The 19665-nt window shown below is 45.8% G+C and overlaps 1 protein-coding gene across 5 annotated transcripts in view; it reads right to left on the bottom strand.

Annotated features, from left to right (window-relative positions):
• Positions 1-19290, bottom strand: part of LOC109903291 (ubiquitin carboxyl-terminal hydrolase CYLD) — a 60903-nt gene extending 41613 nt beyond the window's left edge. For 2 of the 5 annotated variants that reach the window (XM_031814571.1, XM_031814577.1), the window contains exons 1-6: positions 18877-19290; positions 16614-16990; positions 11686-11855; positions 10085-10328; positions 8720-9028; positions 7425-7530 (exon numbers count right to left, since the gene is read on the bottom strand). In XM_031814571.1, coding sequence (XP_031670431.1) covers positions 7425-7530; positions 8720-9028; positions 10085-10328; positions 11686-11855; positions 16614-16691 — 907 coding nt within the window. In that variant the 5' untranslated portion in view covers positions 16692-16990; positions 18877-19290. The remainder of the gene's footprint in view (positions 1-7424; positions 7531-8719; positions 9029-10084; positions 10329-11685; positions 11856-16613; positions 16991-18876) is intronic. The other 3 variants (XM_031814584.1, XM_031814599.1, XM_031814592.1) reach the window with 2 other exon arrangements.
• Between the last annotated feature and the right edge of the window lie 375 nt (positions 19291-19665).

Here is a 19665-nt window from a genome sequence, read left to right as displayed (position 1 = left end):
CTACTGCTGCTGCTGCTGCTGTTACTGCTGCTGCTGTTACTACTGCTGCTGCTGCTGCTGTTACTACTGCTGCTGCTGCTGCTTACTGCTGCTGCTGTTACTACTGCTGCTGCTGCTGCTGTTACTACTGCTGCTGCTGCTGCTGTTACTACTGCTGCTGCTGCTGTTACTACTGCTGCTGCTGCTGTTACTACTGCTGCTGCTGCTGTTACTACTGCTGCTGCTGCTTGTTACTACTGCTGCTGCTGCTGTTACTACTGCTGCTGCTGCTGTTACTACTGCTGCTGCTGCTGTTACTACTGCTGCTGCTGCTGTTACTACTGCTGCTGCTGCTGTTACTACTGCTGCTGCTGCTGTTTACTACTGCTGTTACTGCTGCTGCTGTTACTACTGCTGCTACTGCTGCTGCTGTTACTACTGCTGCTGCTGCTGCTGTTACTACTGCTGCTGCTGCTGCTGTTACTACTGCTGCTGCTGCTGCTGTTACTACTGCTGCTGCTGTTACTACTGCTGCTGCTGCTGCTGTTACTACTGCTGCTGCTGCTGCTGTTACTACTGCTGCTGCTGCTGCTGTTACTACTGCTGCTGCTGCTGCTGCTGCTGCTGTTACTACTGCTGGCTGCTGCTGCTGTTACTAACTGCTGCTGCTGTTTACTACTGCTGCTGCTGCTGCTGTTACTAAACTGCTGCTGCTGCTGCTGTTACTACTGCTGCTGCTGCTGCTGTTACTACTGCTGCTGCTGTTACTACTGCTGCTGCTGTTACTACTGCTGCTGCTGTTACTACTGCTGCTGCTGCTGCTGTTACTACTGCTGCTGCTGCTGCTACTACTGCTGCTACCGCTGCTGCTGTTAGCTACTGTGCTGTTACTACTGCTGTGCTGTTACTGCTGCTGCTGTTACTACTGCGCTGCTGCTGTTATACTGCTGCTGGCTGTACTACTGCTGCTGCTTGCTGTACTACTGCTGCTGCTGCTGTTACTACTGCTGCTGCTGCTGTTAACTACTGCTGCTGCTGCTGTTACTACCTGCTGCTGCTGCTGTTACTACTGCTGCTGCTGCTGTTACTACTGCTGCTGCTGCTGTTACTACTGCTGCTGCTGCTGTTACTACTGCTGCTGCTGCTGTTACTACTGCTGCTGCTGCTGTTACTACTGCTGCTGCTGCTGTTACTACTGCTGCTGCTGCTGCTGTTACTGCTGCTGCTGTTACTACTGCTGCTGCTGCTGCTGTTACTACTGCTGCTGCTGCTGCTGTTACTACTGCTGCTGCTGCTGTTACTACTGCTGCTGCTGCTGCTGTTACTACTGCTGCTGCTGCTGTTACTACTGCTGCTGCTGTTACTACTGCTGCTGCTGCTGTTACTACTGCTGCTGCTGCTGTTACTACTGCTGCTGCTGCTGTTACTACTGCTGCTGCTGCTGTTACTACTGCTGCTGCTGCTGTTACTACTGCTGTTACTGCTGCTGCTGTTACTACTGCTGCTGCTGCTGTTACTACTGCTGCTGCTGCTGCTGTTACTACTGCTGCTGCTGCTGCTGTTACTACTGCTGCTGCTGCTGCTGTTACTACTGCTGCTACTACTGCTGCTGCTGCTGCTGTTACTACTGCTGCTGCTGCTGCTGTTACTACTGCTGCTGCTGTTACTACTGCTGCTGCTGCTGCTGTTACTACTGCTGCTGCTGCTGCTGTTTACTACTGCTGGCTGCTGCTGCTGTTACTGCTGCTGCTGCTGTTACTACTGCTGCTGCTGTTACTACTGCTGCTGCTGCTGCTGTTACTACTGCTGCTGCTGCTGTTACTACTGCTTGCTGCTGCTGTTACTACTGCTGCTGCTGCTGTTACTACTGCTGCTGCTGGCTGTTACTACTGCTGCTGCTGCTGTTACTACTGCTGCTGCTGCTGTTACTACTGCTGCTGCTGCTGTTATACTACTGCTGCTGCTGCTGCTGTTACTACTGCTGCTGCTGCTGCTGTTACTGCTGCTGCTGTTACTACTGCTGCTGCTGCTGCTGTTACTACTGCTGCTGCTGCTGCTGTTACTACTGCTGCTGCTGCTTCTGCTGTTACTACTGCTGCTGCTGCTGTTACTACTGCTGCTGCTGCTGTACTACTGCTGCTGCTGCTGTTTACTACTGCTGCTGCTGCTGTTACTACTGCTGCTGCTGCTGTTACTACTGCTGCTGCTGCTGTTACTACTGCTGCTGCTGCTGTTACTACTGCTGCTGCTGCTGTTACTACTGCTGCTGCTGCTGTTACTACTGCTGCTGCTGCTGTTACTACTGCTGCTGCTGCTGTTACTACTGCTGTTAACTGCTGCTGCTGCTGTTACTACTGCTGCTGCTGCTGCTGTTACTACTGCTGCTACTACTGCTGCTGCTGCTGCTGTTACTACTGCTGCTGCTGCTGCTGTTACTACTGCTGCTGCTGTACTACTGCTGCTGCTGCTGCTGTTACTACTGCTGCTGCTGCTGCTGTTACTACTGCTGCTGTTACTACTGCTGCTGCTGTTACTACTGCTGCTGCTGTTACTACTGCTGCTGCTGCTGCTGTTACTACTGCTGCTGCTGTTACTACTGCTGCTGCTGTTACTACTGCTGCTGCTGTTACTACTGCTGCTGCTGCTGTTACTACTGCTGCTGCTGTTACTACTGCTGCTGCTGTCTACTGCTGCTGCCCTGGCCCCTGTTACTACTGCTGCTGCTGCTGTTACTACTGCTGCTGCTGCTGTTACTACTGCTGCTGCTGCTGTTACTACTGCTGCTGCTGCTGTTACTACTGCTGCTGCTGCTGTTACTACTGCTGCTGCTGCTGTTACTACTGCTGCTGCTGCTGTTACTACTGCTGCTGCTGCTGTTACTACTGCTGCTGCTGCTGTTACTACTGCCTGCTGCTGCTGTTACTACTGCTGCTGCTGCTGTTACTACTGCTGCTGCTGGCTGTTACTACTTGCTGCTGCTGCTGTTACTACTGCTGCTGCTGCTGTTACTACTGCTGCTGCTGCTGTTAACTACTGGCTGCTGCTGCTGTTACTACTGCTGCTGCTGCTGTTACTAACTGCTGCTGCTGCTGTTACTACTGCTGCTGCTGCTGTTACTACTGCTGCTGCTGCTGTTACTACTGCTGCTGCTGCTGTTACTACTGCTGCTGCCTGCCTGTTACTACTGCTGCTGCTGCTGTTACTACTGCTGCTGCTGCTGCTGTTACTGCTGCTGCTGTTACTACTGCTGCTGCTGCTGCTGTTACTACTGCTGCTGCTGCTGCTGTTACTACTGCTGCTGCTTGCTGTTACTACTGCTGCTGCTGCTGCTGTTACTACTGCTGCTGCTGCTGTTACTACTGCTGCTGCTGTTACTACTGCTACTGCTGCTGCTGTTACTACTGCTGCTGCTGCTGCTGTTACTACTGCTGCTGCTGCTGCTGTTACTACTGCTGCTGCTGCTGCTGTTACTACTGCTGCTGCTGTTACTACTGCTGCTGCTGTTACTACTGCTGCTGCTGTTACTACTGCTGCTGCTGCTGCTGTTACTACTGCTGCTGCTGCTGCTACTACTGCTGCTACTACTGCTGCTGCTGCTGCTGTTACTACTGCTGCTGCTGTTACTACTGCTGCTGCTGTTACTGCTGCTTGCTGTTACTACTGCTGCTGCTGCTGTTACTACTGCTGCTGCTGCTGTTACTACTGCTGCTGCTGCTGTTACTACTGCTGCTGCTGCTGTTACTACTGCTGCTGCTGCTGTTACACTGCTGCTGCTGCTGTTACTACTGCTGCTGCTGCTGTTACTACTGCTGCTGCTGCTGTTACTACTGCTGCTGCTGCTGTTACTACTGCTGCTGCTGCTGTTACTACTGCTGCTGCTGCTGTTACTACTGCTGCTGCTGCTGTTACTACTGCTGCTGCTGCTGCTGTTACTGCTGCTGCTGTTACTACTGCTGCTGCTGCTGCTGTTACTACTGCTGCTGCTGCTGCTGTTACTACTGCTGCTGCTGCTGTTACTACTGCTGCTGCTGCTGCTGTTACTACTGCTGCTGCTGCTGTTACTACTGCTGCTGCTGTTACTACTGCTGCTGCTGCTGTTACTACTGCTGCTGCTGCTGTTACTACTGCTGCTGCTGCTGTTACTACTGCTGCTGCTGCTGTTACTACTGCTGTTACTGCTGCTGCTGTTACTACTGCTGCTGCTGCTGTTACTACTGCTGCTGCTGCTGCTGTTACTACTGCTGCTGCTGCTGCTGTTACTACTGCTGCTGCTGCTGCTGTTACTACTGCTGCTACTACTGCTGCTGCTTGCTGCTGTTACTAACTGCTGCTGCTGCTGTTACTACTGCTGCTGCTGTTACTACTGCTGCTGCTGCTGCTGTTACTGCTGCTGGCTGTGCTTGTTACTACTGCTGCTGCTGCTGCTGTTACTGCTGCTGCTGCTGTTACTACTCTGCTGCTGCTGTTACTACTGCTGCTGCTGCTGCTGTTACTACTGCTGCTGCTGCTGTTACTACTGCTGCTGCTGCTGTTACTACTGCTGCTGCTGCTGTTACTACTGCTGCTGCTGCTGTTACTACTGCTGCTGCTGCTGTTACTACTGCTGCTGCTGCTGTTACTACTGCTGCTGCTGCTGCTGTTACTACTGCTAGCTGCTGCTGCTGTTACTGCTGCTGCTGTTACTACTGCTGCTGCTGCTGCTGTTACTACTGCTGCTGCTGCTGCTGTTACTACTGCTGCTGCTGGCTGTTACTACTGCTGCTGCTGCTGCTGTTACTACTGCTGCTGCTGCTGTTACTACTGCTGCTGCTGCTGTTACTACTGCTGCTGCTGCTGTTACTACTGCTGCTGCTGCTGTTAACTACTGCTGCTGCTGCTGTTACTAACTGCTGCTGCTGCTGTTACTACTTGCTGCTGCTGCTGTTACTACTGCTGCTGCTGCTGTTTACTACTGCTGTTACTGCTGCTGCTGTTACTACTGCTGCTGCTGCTGTTACTACTGCTGCTGCTGCTGCTGTTTAATACTGCTGCTGCTGCTGCTGTTACTACTGCTGCTACTACTGCTGCTGCTGTTACTACTGCTGCTGCTGCTGTTACTACTGCTGCTGCTGCTGCTGTTACTACTGCTGCTGCTGCTGCTGTTACTACTGCTGTACTACTGGCTGCTGTTACTACTGCTGCTGCTGTTACTACTGCTGACTGCTGTTACTGCTGCTACTGCTGCGCTGCTGTTACTACTGCTGCTGCTGTTACTACTGCTGCTGCTGTTACTACTGCTGCTGCTGTTACTACTGCTGCTGCTGTTACTACTGCTGCTGCTGCTGTTAGCTACTGCTGCTGCTGCTGTTACTACTGCTTGCTGCTGCTGTTACTACTGCTGCTGCTGCTGTTACTATGCTGCGGCTGCTGTTACTACTGCTGCTGCTGCTGTTACTACTGCTGCTGCTTGCTGTTACTATGCTGCTGCTGCTGTTACTACTGCTGCTGCTGCTGTTACTACTGCTGCTGCTGCTGTTACTACTGCTGCTGCTGCTGTTACTACTGCTGCTGCTGCTGTTACTACTGCTGCTGCTGCTGTTACTACTGGCTGCTGCTGCTGTTACTACTGCTGCTGCTGCTGTTACTACTGCTGCTGCTCGCTGTTACTACTGCTGCTGCTGCTGTTACTACTGGCTGCTGCTGCTGTTACTACTGCTGCTGCTGCTGTTACTACTGCTGCTGCTGCTGTTACTACTGCTGCTGCTGCTGTTACTACTGCTGCTGCTGCTGTTACTACTGCTGCTGCTGCTGTTACTACTGCTGCTGCTGCTGTACTACTGCCTGCTGCTGTTACTACTGCTGCTGCTGTTACTTACTGCTGCTGCTGTTACTGCTGCTGTTACTACTGCTGCTGCTGCTGTTACTACTGCTGCTGCTGCTGTTACTACTGCTGCTGCTGCTGTTACTACTGGCTGCTGCTGCTGTTACTACTGCTGCTGCTGCTGTTACTACTGCTGCTGCTGCTACTACTGCTGCCTGCTACTACTGCTGCTGCTGCTTACTACTGCTGCTGCTGCTGTTACTACTGCTGCTGCTGCTGTTACTACTGCTGCTGCTGCTGTACTACTGCTGCTGCTGCTGTTACTACTGCTGCTGCTGCTGTTACTACTGCTGCTGCTGCTGTTACTCTGCTGCTGTTACTACTGCTGCTGCTGCTGTTACTACTGCTGCTGCTGCTGTTACTACTGCTGCTGCTGCTGTTACTACTGCTGCTGCTGCTGTTACTACTGCTGCTGTTACTACTGCTGCTGCTGCTGTTACTACTGCTGCTGCTGCTGTTACTACTGCTGCTGCTGCTGTTACTACTGCTGCTGCTGCTGTTACTACTGCTGCTGCTGCTGTTGCTGTTACTACTGCTGCTGTTGCTACTACTGCTGCTGTTACTACTGCTGCTGCTGCTGTTACTACTGCTGCTGCTGCTGTTACTACTGCTGCTGCTGCTGTTACTACTACTGCTGCTGCTGCTGCTGTTACTACTGCTGCTGCTGCTGTTACTACTGCTGCTGCTGCTGTTACTACTACTGCTGCTGCTGTTACTACTACTGCTGCTGCTGTTACTACTACTGCTGCTGCTGCTGTTACTACTACTGCTGCTGCTGCTGTTACTACTACTGCTGCTGCTACTACTACTGCTACTACTACTGCTGCTGCTGCTACTACTACTGCTGCTGCTGCTGTTACTACTACTGCTGCTGTTACTACTGCTGCTGCTGTTACTACTGCTGCTGCTGTTACTACTACTGCTGCTGCTGCTGCTGCTGCTGCTGCTACTGCTGCTGCTACTGCTGCTGCTGTTACTACTGCTGCTGCTGTTACTACTGCTGCTGCTGTTACTACTGCTGCTGCTGTTACTACTGCTGCTGCTGTTACTACTGCTGCTGCTGTTACTACTGCTGCTGCTGTTACTACTGCTGCTGCTGTTACTACTGCTGCTGCTGCTACTACTGCTACTGCTACTACTGCAGTTACTACTACAGGGAGTAGACATGGTAAGGTGACTGCCGTTACCGCCGCCGTTACCACCTGCTGCTGTTACTAATGCTGCTGCTTCTGTTGCTATGCAGCATCTCACTTGACTTTCAAAAACAAGCAGAGCCATCAAGCAAAAGAGCCTCTGTTACTGCTGCTGCTGCTAGTAAAACATACAACACTCCACTTAGTGCTGCTGTGTTCACACGCCCCACACCACAAATACTACACTCATATAACTGCCTGGCTCTGACTATGGCTAATAGGCAATACCTGAAGCTTCTTCGGTTATCATTTATAGGATACAAATAAGGGAGAGAATATTTGAAAAATATATAGTTTTGCACTTGATGAAATTATAATAAATTGAAACAACAATATACATTTGATGTGAGGAAAAAAAAGGAGAGAATAGACTACCGGACCACTGGACTCACCTGGCATTACATCACAGATGGGGACTAGACGGGTGTGTTCCAGACTGGCGAAATTACACAGCAGCTTCCCATCGATAACACCATCCCAGTCCCCAATAGGATTGTCCTGGAAGAGCCGGAGACAGCAACCGATTACTGCTGCGGGCGTTCCTCATCTCCTAAAACCTTACAGTCCCAGTCTCAGCAGCAGTCCTGTCATCACTACGACAGCACTTCTCTATCCAGTCAACTACCCCCTCTACCCAGTAATGGTCCTCTGTCTGCACTTGAACTTTAACTCCCTCTTAACCTTCCCTCTCTCATTTCTCAAAATATACCTCCCCGCATCTTCAAAACAGAGGGGTGCTTATTCCAATCCCCAGGAAGCAGGGTCAAAGTTCTCCAGTACTGGTTGCTCCACTATGTACTCTTGGAAGGTTGGCCCCATTGTGAACAAAAATGGATCCAAATAAACAAAAACGTTACACAAATATCACCTAACACTAAGCTGTTTTGTATATGGCGTGTCAGAGTGTTGTTGATGTTCTCTGTATGCTGGGCGAGGCTGAAGCAGAGTGGACTGAGCAGTGGACTCTCCTCTCCTTTCCTCAGCTGCCTGGCCAACCCGCTGGCCCTGTGCCACGCTACTGGTCATACCACCCAGTGCTCTATATACGTCCCCAATGGCACCCCATTGCCAATTTAGTGCACTACATTTGTGCCCATAGGACTCTAGTCAAAAGTAGTTCACTACATAGGAAGCCAATGGGGACGCAACCTGCAACTTTACCTCACTCCCCAGCTCCCCATATGACTACTGCCCTTTGTGTGTATCCCAGGCCAGAGTAGACCGAGTAGGCTCACTGCTGCTGCTACTAACAACTTGCAGTCAAATGCCTCCGTCATTATGCATGTTCCCTTTCCTTAACTGCTATGCCATCTGATAATATTGGCAACAGGAAACATCAACACCAGCAGCTGGTTGTTAGACTGCAAAATAAACATTAGGAATTATATTTTCTTTTCTGGATAGACAATCAAATCATACAAACAACCTTACATGGGCTACTTGAACTAGGCTCTTGCCTAACTTGAGATGTAATTTACAAGTTGTTAGCCATGTTCTATAAATATAGCATTATTATATATGTAGGGAGGACATTTCACCTTTACCTAGTGTTAACAGTAGAGGAAAAGGTAATCTCCACTCTGACAGTATTTACATTGCCAGTCTGCCATTCTACAGCAGACAGGAGCAGGTTGAAGAGGTTCCACTCAGTAAGGCCCCAGTATGGGACAAGCGTCTCAAGCCTTACCATGTCTACTCCCACATAGTACCCCAGGCTCTCGTTCCCAGGCAGCAGGTCACAGAAGATGATGGTTCCCCTCTCCGGCCCCTCTCTGGTCTGGACCAGGACCCTGGAGTTGATCTCCAGCGGATGGAAATCCATCTCCTCTTCCACCAGGATGACGTGATCCACCTCTAGCTCTCCCAGCTCCTCTTCCTCGTCATCCCACAGCTCCAGCTTGTCCAGGGCCACGAACACCCCGCACTCATCTTCACAGCGGAACAGCTGTCGGCCCTGGTAGGAGCCCTCTGTGAAGCCCTGGCCTCTGCCCTCCTCCTAGGTAGAGGCATAGGTTACATACAGTATGTTAAACGTGGGATAACCTGTGAGTGCCAGTCGCATGTGGCTTACTCAGACACGCTAACCTTTCCCCTAATCCTTCACACAGTAATGCCAAAGAATTTCCCTGACCCTTAACCTCTTCCCTAACCTTTACCTTAACCCTTCACACAGTAATGCCAAAGAATTTCCCTGACCCTTAACCTCTTCCCTAACCTTTACCTTAACCATCACAGGAAAAGCCTAGCACTGGGCTGAGCTGATACAAGAGGCATGAGCTGTCATTACAGTGAGGTGAGCTCAGCTACTCAGCAAAATGCCTACTCAGCATTCTACAGGAGAGGGAATAGGGATGATGAGGGTTTGATGAGGGTTTGAGATCGATACTGCGGAGGGCATAACAGCATACTCAAAATGTTTCATTGCGGAGAGTAGCCGGCAGGCCCTGAACTGAATAATCTTTGCTCTTACACAGGGATAATGGACAGTTAGAAGGTGTAGTTACATGATCCTATACACTGCACTTCTTCTTGAGTGCCATGTAGGGCTTTTCAGTATTGGCATTGTTAAATTTATGTTTGTATGATCAAGATCAGAAGTACACATTGTTGACTGTAAATGTGTGGTAAGTATTCTCAATCGTGATACAAGTCTGGCATTCAATCAAGACGCTGATCTGAAACCCAAGAATGTGCTAAACCCTTTATAGTGAGTAAGGGTCAGCCTTTCCTCTCATCCGGCTCCTTCACCCACTCACCCAGCCTACAACTGGACACGGAGGAATAAACACAACATTGTGCTCCAATAAACGAGCCTTTGTAGCCCGCTACTTTACTGCATCTTTACAGAACGTAGGCTACGGCAAGAGAGTCCATTTACTAGCTTAGCTGTTATGAAATCCTCAGGGAACATTTCACAAAGACCAAATCACAGACGATATCACACATAACTGAAGTTCCCTCTGGGACAAATAAAGTTATTCTATATACGTAACTGAGGGTCAATTGCTTACAAAATGCATTTTAAAAGAACAGTAAAGATGAGGTTTCTCACCAGCAGCTCCACTCCAAACCAGACCCCGGAGAGAGCCCTGTCTGGGAGGAGAGATCCTTTAAATCGGACTACCCCGGGCAAAGGTTCATCACCCGAACGCAGCTGCACGCGCACCTTGGAGCCACAGTCGATGTCTCTGGCCCGCTCCAGCCTGGGCTTGTTGCACAGCAGGGCATAGCGCTCCTCACAGTTGGTGATGGGGAACAGCAGCTCAGCTAGCTTCTCATCCAGCTCCAGGACGTCCCTGATTTGGTTGCAAATCAAACACAACAACAAGATGTACATTTGAATCCCAAGAGGAAAACACAAGAAAATATTAAAAAGTTGTTTTTTTAAAGTCAATATATCATACACTATTTGTACAAAAGTATGTGGACACACCTTCAATTTAGTGGATTCGGCTATTTCAGCCAAACCCGTTGCTGACAGGTGTATAAAAATCGAGCACAGAGCCATATACTCCTCATAGATAAACATTGGCAGTAGAATGGAGTTACTGAAGAGCTCAGTGACTTTCAATGTGGCACAGTCATAGGATGCCACCTTTCCAACAAGTCAGTTAGTTAAATTTCTGCCCTGCTCCGATCAACTGTAAGTGGTGTTATTGTGAAGTGGAAACGTCTAGGAGCAACAACAGCTCAGCCACGAAGTGGTAGGCCACAAAAACTCACAGAAAGGGACCGCGAGTACTGAAGGGCGTAAAAATACTCTGTTCTCGGTTGCAACACTCACTACCAAGTTCCAAACTGCCTCTGAAAGCAACATCTGCACAACAACTGTTCGTCGGGAGTGACATGAAATGGGTTTCCATGGCCGAGCAGCCGCACACAAGCCTAAGACCACCATGCGCAATGCCAAGGGTCGGCTGGAGTGGTGTAAAGCTCACTGCCATTGGACTCTGGAGCAGTGGAAACGTTGTCTGGAGTGATGATTCGCGTTTCACCATCTGGCAGTCCGACAGACAAACCTGGGTTTGACGGATGCCAGGAGAACGCTAGCCCCAATGCATAGTGCCAACTGTAAAGTTTGGTGGAGGAGGAATAATGGTCTGGGGCTGTTTTTAATGGTTCGGGCTAGGCCTCATAGTTCCAGTGGAGGGAAATCTTAACGCTACAGCATACAATTACATTCTGGACGATTCTGTGCTTCCAACTTTGTGGCAACCTTTCCTGTTTCAGCATGACAATGCCCCAGTGCATTGTCATGTGATTAGGACTGGCCTGCACAGATCCCTGACCTCAACCCCATCAAACACCTTTGGGATGATTTGGAACGCCGACTGTGAGCCAGGCCTAATCGCCCAACATCAGTGCCCGACCTCACGAATGCTTTTGTTGCTGAATGGAAGCAAGTCCCTGCAGCAATGTTCCAACATCAAGTGGAAATTCTTCCCAGAAGAGTAGAGGCTGTTATAGAAGCAAAAGGTGGAACAACTCCATATAATGCCCATGATTTTAGAATGAGATGTTTGATGAGCAGGTGTCCACAACATTTTAGTCATGGAGTGTATATCAAATGTGAGTATTGCTGTTGTTTTGTATTGTCTTTATATAAAATTGCAATATAGCATGATAGTGTCACTATCCATTAATTAGACCAACCGCTCATCCAGGCTCAGCACCACATTGGTCTGGTCCAGGACGCGTAGGCTCCTCTTGCCTTTGCTGGGGGGCAGCGTGCGCCCCAGGCTGTTCCTCTCCTGGCAGGCCTGTCCCAGGCTGCCCCGGGGGATCCTCAAGGTCTTCTGGGGAGGCTTCTCCACTGTACACTCCTTAGAAGAATTGTGTTGAGTTATTAAGGGTCTCCATCTGTTAGAAATGCCACCCTATTCCCTACACCGATTTTGACTAGGGCCCATTGGGCATATATATATATATATATATAATATATAACTATATTATATATTATATAGGGAATAAAAGAGCCAATCCAAACATAATCAAAGAAACTCATTAGTACATCAGGACTTATCTTCCTGAGTTTATTAAAAAAAAAAAAAAAACAATAGCCAAAAGAACAAAATATGAAACACAAAGTAAACCTTTCGATAAACAAGCCTTCTTGAATAAAAATCTTGAATAACCCTAGCGAAATTCAGGAATTTCTTAAAGAGCAACTGCTTTTAAAAAGCAACGAATCCCTTTGAAAATGGCTTATTTGGCATCGATATGAGCCAGAAAGTTATTCTAGTGTCAGTAGCATAATTTTGCTCATTAAGTCAGTCTAAAACAGAGTTTGGAACATCTGTTAATCACAATGGGTAAACGAAGAAAGGGTTTTGATTTGACGATGTCCATTAGTACATTAACATGGGGTGAACAGCTGCAGTGATTACTCTCTATCCAATAGCATAGACAGTGAGACTGTTTAAATAAGACATGTCACTTTTTTTTTACTTGAGAAATACTGCACCAAGCACCTTAGTTAGATGTAAAATATATATTATATATATATTATATATATATATATATATATATATATAAAAACATCCATGGCAAAAACTTCAAAATGAATTACAGGTATCTTAATTCTGGGGATTTTGAGGAAGTAAAATGGGCTTTCATGTCTACAGTGTCTCATGGGAGACAAGAATCATTAACCAAACACAGAATCGGTCAGAAAACACACCAACAGTGGTTCGTCCTTTAAAAGTTGCAGTGTACTGCAGCACAGCTGCAAAATTCTATGGAACGTTATTTAAGTGCCATCCATTTGGTACCATTAATGCTAGTTAGTACTAGTTTGACCACCAGAGGGAATCTTTGAGAAGCATTTGATAGCCTTCAATAGTGGCTGTACTAGAGAATTTAAAACCTTTTTTTGGAAGAACAGATTAAGAAATGTTGCTTAATTAATTTGATTCATTTTATGGTGTTTCTATTACAATAAATACAAAAAACCCTCTGGGGTTCCATTTGGATGGAATGGAAAATATGGCGCTGTACAAAGTGATGGTCGGTAGTAGACAACAGTTCTGGGCTATTTAGCTAAAGAATCGCAGTGTCGTGCGAGCACGCGGGAGACCTGGGTTCAATACCCCGGCGGGGAGGAAGGAGTAGGCTTTCCATGTACAGATCAAGTCAGAAGTTTACATACACCTAAGCCAAATACATTTAAACTTAATGTTCACAATTCCTGACATTTAATCCTAGTAAAAAAAATCCCTGTTTTAGGGCAGTAGGATCACAACTTTATTTTAAGAATGTGAAATGTCACAAAAATAGTAGAAAGAATGATTTATTTCAGCTTTTATTTCTTTCATCACATTCCCAGTGGGTAAGAACTTTACATACACTCAATTAGTATTTGGTAGCATTGCCTTTAAAATAGTTTAACTTGGGTCAAACGCTTCAGGTATCCTTCCACAAGCTTCCCACAATATGATGGGTGAATTTTGGCCCGTTCCTCCTGACAGAGCTGGTGTAACTGAGTCAGGTTTTTAGGCCCCCTTGCTCGCACACGCTTTTCCAGTTCTGCCCACAAATGTTCTATAGGATTGAGGTCAGGGCTTTGTGATGACCACTCCAATACCTCGACTTTGTTGTCCTTTAGCCATTTTGCCACAACTTTGGAAGTATGCTTGGGGTCATTGTCCATTTAGAAGACCCATTTGTGACCAAGATTTAACTTCCTGATTGATGTCTTGAGATGTTGCTTCAATATATCCACATCATTTCCCTCCCTCATGATGCCATCTATTTTGTGAAGTGCACCAGTCCCTCCTGCAGCAAAGCACCCCCACAACATGATGCTGCCACCCCCGTGCTTCAAGGTTGGGATGGTGTTCTTCGGCTTGCAAGCCTCCCCCTTCTTCCTCCAAACATAATGGTGTTTACGCCCAAACAGTTCTATTTTTTGTTTCATCAGACCAGAGGACATTTCTCCAAAAAGTACCATCTTTGTCCCCATGTGCAGTTGCAAACCATAGTCTGGCTTTTTTATGGCGGTTTTGGAGCAGTGGCGTCTTCCTTGCTGAGCGGCCTTTCAGGTTATGTCGATATAGGACTCGTTTTACTGTGGATAAAGATACTTTTGTACCCGTTTCCTCCAGCATCTTCACAGGGTCCATTGCTGTTATTCTGGGATTTATTTGCACTTTTCGCACCAAAGTACGTTCATCTCCAGGAGACAGAACACGTCTCCTTTCTGAGTGGTATGACAGCTATGTGGTCCCATGATGTTTATACTTGCGTACTATTGTTTGTACAGATGAATGTGGTACCTTCAGGCGTTTGGAAATTGCTCCCAAGGATGAACCAGACTTGTGGAGGTCTACAATTTTCTTCTGAGGTCTTGGATTTCTTTTGATTTTCCCATGATGTCAAGCAAAGAGGAACTGAGTTTGAAGGTTGGCCTTGAAATACATCCACAGTAGAGGTCGACCGATTATGATTTTTCAACGCCGATACCGATTAAAATCGCCCGATTAATTTATTTGTAATAATGACAATTACAACAATACTAAATGAACACTTATTTTAACTTAATAGAATACACCAATAAAAACAATTTAGCCTCAAATAAATAATGAAACGTGTTCAATTTGGTTTAAATAATGCAAAACAATGTTGGAGAAGAAAGTAAAAGTGAAATATGTGCCATGTAAAAAGGCTAACATTTAAGTTCCTTGCTCAGAACATGAGAACATATGAAAGCTGGTGGTTCCTTTTAACATGAGTCTTCAATATTCCCAGGTAAGAAGTTTTAGGTTGTAGTTATTATAGGACTATTTATCTCTATACCATTTGTATTTCATATACCTTTGACTATTGGATGTTCGTATAGGCACTTTAGCTTCTGTCCCTCTCCTTGCCCCTACCTGGGCTCAAACCAGGAACCTAAAATTAACAAGCACCGCATCGATTATATGCAACGCAGGACAACTAGTAATACAATCAACCATGTGTAGTTAACTAGTGATTATGTTAAGGTTAATTGTTTTTTATAAGATAAGTTTAATGCTAGCTAGCAACTTACCTTGGCTTCTTGCTGCACTCGCATAACAGGTAGTCAGCTTGCCATGCAGGCTCATCGTGGAGTGCAATGTAAGGCAGGTGGTTAGAGCGTTGGACTAGTAACCGGAAGGTTGCAAGATCGAATCCCCGAGCTGACAAAGTAAAAGTCTGTCGTTCTGCCCCTGAACAAGGCAGTTAACCCACCATTCCTAGGCCGTTATTGAAAATAAGAATGTGTTCTGAACTGACTTGCCAAGTTAAAAATGTTTTTTTTTACCTTTATTTATTTTAAATCGGCCACAATTGGTGTCCAAAAATGCTGATTACCGATTGTTATGAACTTGAAATCGGCCCTAATTAATCGGCCATTCCAATTAATCGGTCGACCTCTATTCCACAGGTACACCTCCAATGTCAATTAGCCTATCAGAACCTTCTAAAGCCATGACATAATTTTCTGGAATTATCCAAGCTGTTTAAAGGCATAGTCAACTTAGTGTATAATCTTCTGACTTTAATGACTTTAATGACTAAGTGCATGTAAACTTTCAACTTCAACTGTAAATAGGAATTTGTTATTAAGTGATTCCATGTGTGTTATTTCATAGTTGTGACGTCTTCACTATTACTCTGCAACATAGAAAATAGTTTTTTTAAATTTAAAAAACCTGGAATGAGTAGATGTGACCAAACTTTTCACTGGTACTTGCTTAACTAATTTGATTAATATTATGGTGTTTCTATTCCAAGAAAAACAAAAAAACATCTGTGTTTCCATTAGGATGGAACTTCAATATGCTCTTTAAATAAATAAGACCTACACTACTTTTAACAGCACATTACTCAACACCAGTGAGACTCAGGTCACCTACGGTCACCTACGGACCTGAGAAAAATATGACATGACTCTTCGCCAATAAATACATATAGAGGATTGGAGGATTCTAAATTAAAACCAAAAGCCGCCTCAAACTGAAAATTGCAACCAATCACGGCCGGTTGTGATACAGCCAACCTAACTTAGAATTCTCCCCCTACCCTCCTTCTAGGCAAGTCTATTCTCCAGCTACCTGCTAGCAGCCATAATGGCGCTGTACAATGTGACCGTGTGTGTTTGAAAGAGTATTTTCCAGTAAGCAACTATTTGTTTACCTTTAGACAACTTTGTTCCAATATTTCTCTAATTCAGTGGTATTTATTCCCATAGTAATTCATTATGGAGCTATAACTAAATAAACGTCGGCATTTTGAAAGAGTATTTTTGTCATTATTGTTTTAGCGTAAGCATAAATATGCCATTATTAGTTACATTGTTTTAGTTTGAATGTGCAGACTGGCACTAAGAACAGTAGGAATGTTTCCTTAGTCAGCGCCATTATTAGTGCAATACCCCTTAATGTGTTGCTCTGTGCTACCCCCGTACCATACTAAACCACAAAATACCTCTAAGTACCGCAGCATAATCGCAAAACTTTTAGTGGTGCAACCACTGTAGAAGACTGAAATCCGGGCAACAGAAAAACACAGGTGACATTCGGAATATTCAATGGCTCTTTAAACATATTAATATTTACCTTGACCACCATGTAGAAGCGCCAGTCCTCCCTGAAGCCCCCACTGGGCTTCTCCTGGCTCCACAGGGCAGAGCTCATGGCTGTAGGGGCTGGGTCAGCTGGGGCATAGCAGGGGAAAATACAAGGTCTGCTTGTCTTCCTAAACCAATATGAAGGCCATCTCTCTTCCCTTTATGAACGTTCCTCTATCCCCAAAGCAGTGAAAGGGGCATAACAAGGGTGAGAGAGAAACTAGGCCTAACACCTGAGGGGAAGGTTGTCTGGTTAGAGAGTAGACAGAGAGGGTGTTATGGCCGTTCACAGGCTCCTGCTGGCCTGGGGTGCCCTCATAATGGTCTCAACTGTCTGCCTGCATGCCCCAATGTACTTTGAAGGACCTGTGTATGAAAAGAAAGGCATGCTGTTATTATGACAATGTTGTTAAAAGGTCATAGAATTCCTCCAGGTTAATTGTATTAAATCACTGACTTATCATAAATCTCAGCTCAATTTCTCCCCCCCAAAATTGGCCTATGGCTAGGCTATATTAACCCAAATAAGCATTGAGCCTTTTGATTTAAACTAAACCTTCCATACATATTTGCCCATTGTAAGAAGTGCTCAGGAAGTGACTTTGTAGCTGAATGCCAAAACATTCAGGAGATAAAGGTTCTCAAAGTTTACTTATTTTGCATACCCCACCATACCATGAAACATCAATGTCGTCATCACTAGTAAAAAATAAAGAGTTTGGGATTGACAATTTAAAAGTTTACAAACAGGGTTGTCAAACTATTTAATAGTTTATGGAAAAAGAAACAGCTAATTAAATAAAAATGCTTCATTTCAAGAAATAATAAAATAGTTTGACATGATATCAAGCTGAACCACTTATCTTTTCCAGTGACGAAGACACTGATGTCTCATGGTATGGTGGGGTATGCAAAATGGGTCAACTTTGAGCACTTTTACCTCCTGAATGTTTTTGCATTCAGGTCCAAAAAGTCACCTTCTTAACACTTCTTCCATAGGCAAACATGCATAGAAAGTTGACAGGGATGCTGTCCAAAAACTGACTGAATTCAAATGGCTTTACCCTGAAGGCAATTTTGAAGAAGGCAGACAATATGCTCAAAACCTGTTGATACTCTCCTCTTAAGATGAGAAATGGGTGATGCCGCATAGGCCTTGGTACTACAGTCAATATTAACACAAATGGATTCTAAGCCAGCCGTTATTCAAACACACCGTTATAAACGTTATTCAAAACTCACTCGGGCCTGACTCAGAATTTGAGAAATGTTGGATTTCCCCTAGCTGTGTGATGATCAGATATGGTCAGAGTGTGTTAAGGGAGCTGTGAAGGGGAATTCAGACAAAAGCCTCTTCCTGACAAACAGTCACCGCCACTTTATTACAGGGTCGACCTGTTTTGACAAACCCAATATGAAGGGGGGATCCAAGCACCTCTGACATGACTCCTCTTTATGGTTCTCTGGCCACTCTCACATCTAGGCTATTCACACCTCATGTCTGTGCATCAATCAAGCAAGTTGGGGCTCCCGATTGGCGCAGCGGTCTAAGGCACTGCATCTCAGTGCTAGAGGCATCACTACAGACCCTGGTTCAATTCCACGACCCTTTCAAAATACACATAATTGAATGACCCTTGGTCAACAACATGCACTACTGCAGTGCTTACTGCTTACATGGGCATTATCTGACATGACAACTACTTCTGAAAGTAGCCCACTTGTCCCTTTTAACAGTATGAATGTGTGAAGTACAATATAGCCACATACTGATGGTGCTGACTTCCTGAAAATAAAATGACTGGGATGTAACACTGACTATTTAAACACACCATCACAACATTCAAAAGCCCCAACAGATTAAATATTAATAGCAGCAGATTAATTGTATCATCATTGCAGCAGTGGTCTTGCATATTCCATCAGTGACATCACTGAATCAAGCCAGTCAGCAGCAGCGAGTGATGATGATGATGCGTGAGAGAAGAAGGAAGAATGTGTCACTGCCAAGCCTTGCTTAATCATGGATGAGTTAGGACCCTCATTGAGAAAACACCCATGGAACATGTCAATTAGTGTAAAACAGCACACATACTAGGACATGTTTGCTGTAGGGCTAGCTAGCCAGTATAGCAAACCATGCAATATTTGATCAGGTGCATCCATATCATAATCTGACGTATGACGAGGAATCAAACATGAAATATAGCTATCATTGTGACATAACGTCGTTAGCTAGCTCGTTTTCTTACCTTATTCAAACGTCAATTCGGTGCTGGAGTGTCATGTCACCTGCTCATTCCAATGCCGTCCTTTAGTAGCTGACGTTTTGATACGTTTGTACAATTAACTGGCTAGCTTGTTGATAGCAAGCCAGCTGATAATTGATATGACAGCCTCGAAATTAGCTAGGCAGGGTAGCTAGTATGGATAGCTAGCTGTCCCATGCAACAAGAGCATGTTATCTACGGCTTTTAAATATTTTTCTGAACGACTCTTAGACTATACTATTAAATAATGACACACAAAACATATATTACGTGACAGACAAAATAAGTCAGGCCTTATAGCGAGAGGAATAAAGATAATTTACAGAACCAATAGACCCCGAAATGTTTGTCTCCTGAAAATATGCCAAATCATAACCCATTGGCCAATCTGCATCCATCACAAGTGCCAATAGGCTGGGTTTCAGGTTAAGTCCCACCCCCCGGGGTTTTCCCACGAGTTTGGTTGACGGGTATTGAAGAATCTGCGAATGAGTGGTTCTCTCTAGTAGCAGTTTCTAAACCTGTATTCGTCTCCCTGGCAGACGGTCTTCACTAGTTAAACAACCACAAAGCCTTAAAGCCCTCCTATTTCTACAATATATCTTCTTAACGTTTTAATTTAAACATAGCCATAACATTAACCACACTGCTAACCGTATGCCTAACCCTAACAATAAAATAAGACCAAAAGGCATTTTTTTCCCCGTGAATTTTTACGATATGGCCCATTCCGACGTTGTGGCTGTGGTAACTAGTGATAACACTGGTAGA

Source organism: Oncorhynchus kisutch, linkage group LG3, assembly GCF_002021735.2.
Source record: "Oncorhynchus kisutch isolate 150728-3 linkage group LG3, Okis_V2, whole genome shotgun sequence".
Taxonomy (NCBI): domain Eukaryota; kingdom Metazoa; phylum Chordata; class Actinopteri; order Salmoniformes; family Salmonidae; genus Oncorhynchus; species Oncorhynchus kisutch.
The sequence above is the reverse complement of the archived record's forward strand: the minus strand, read 5'-3'. Positions and strand labels throughout refer to the sequence as shown.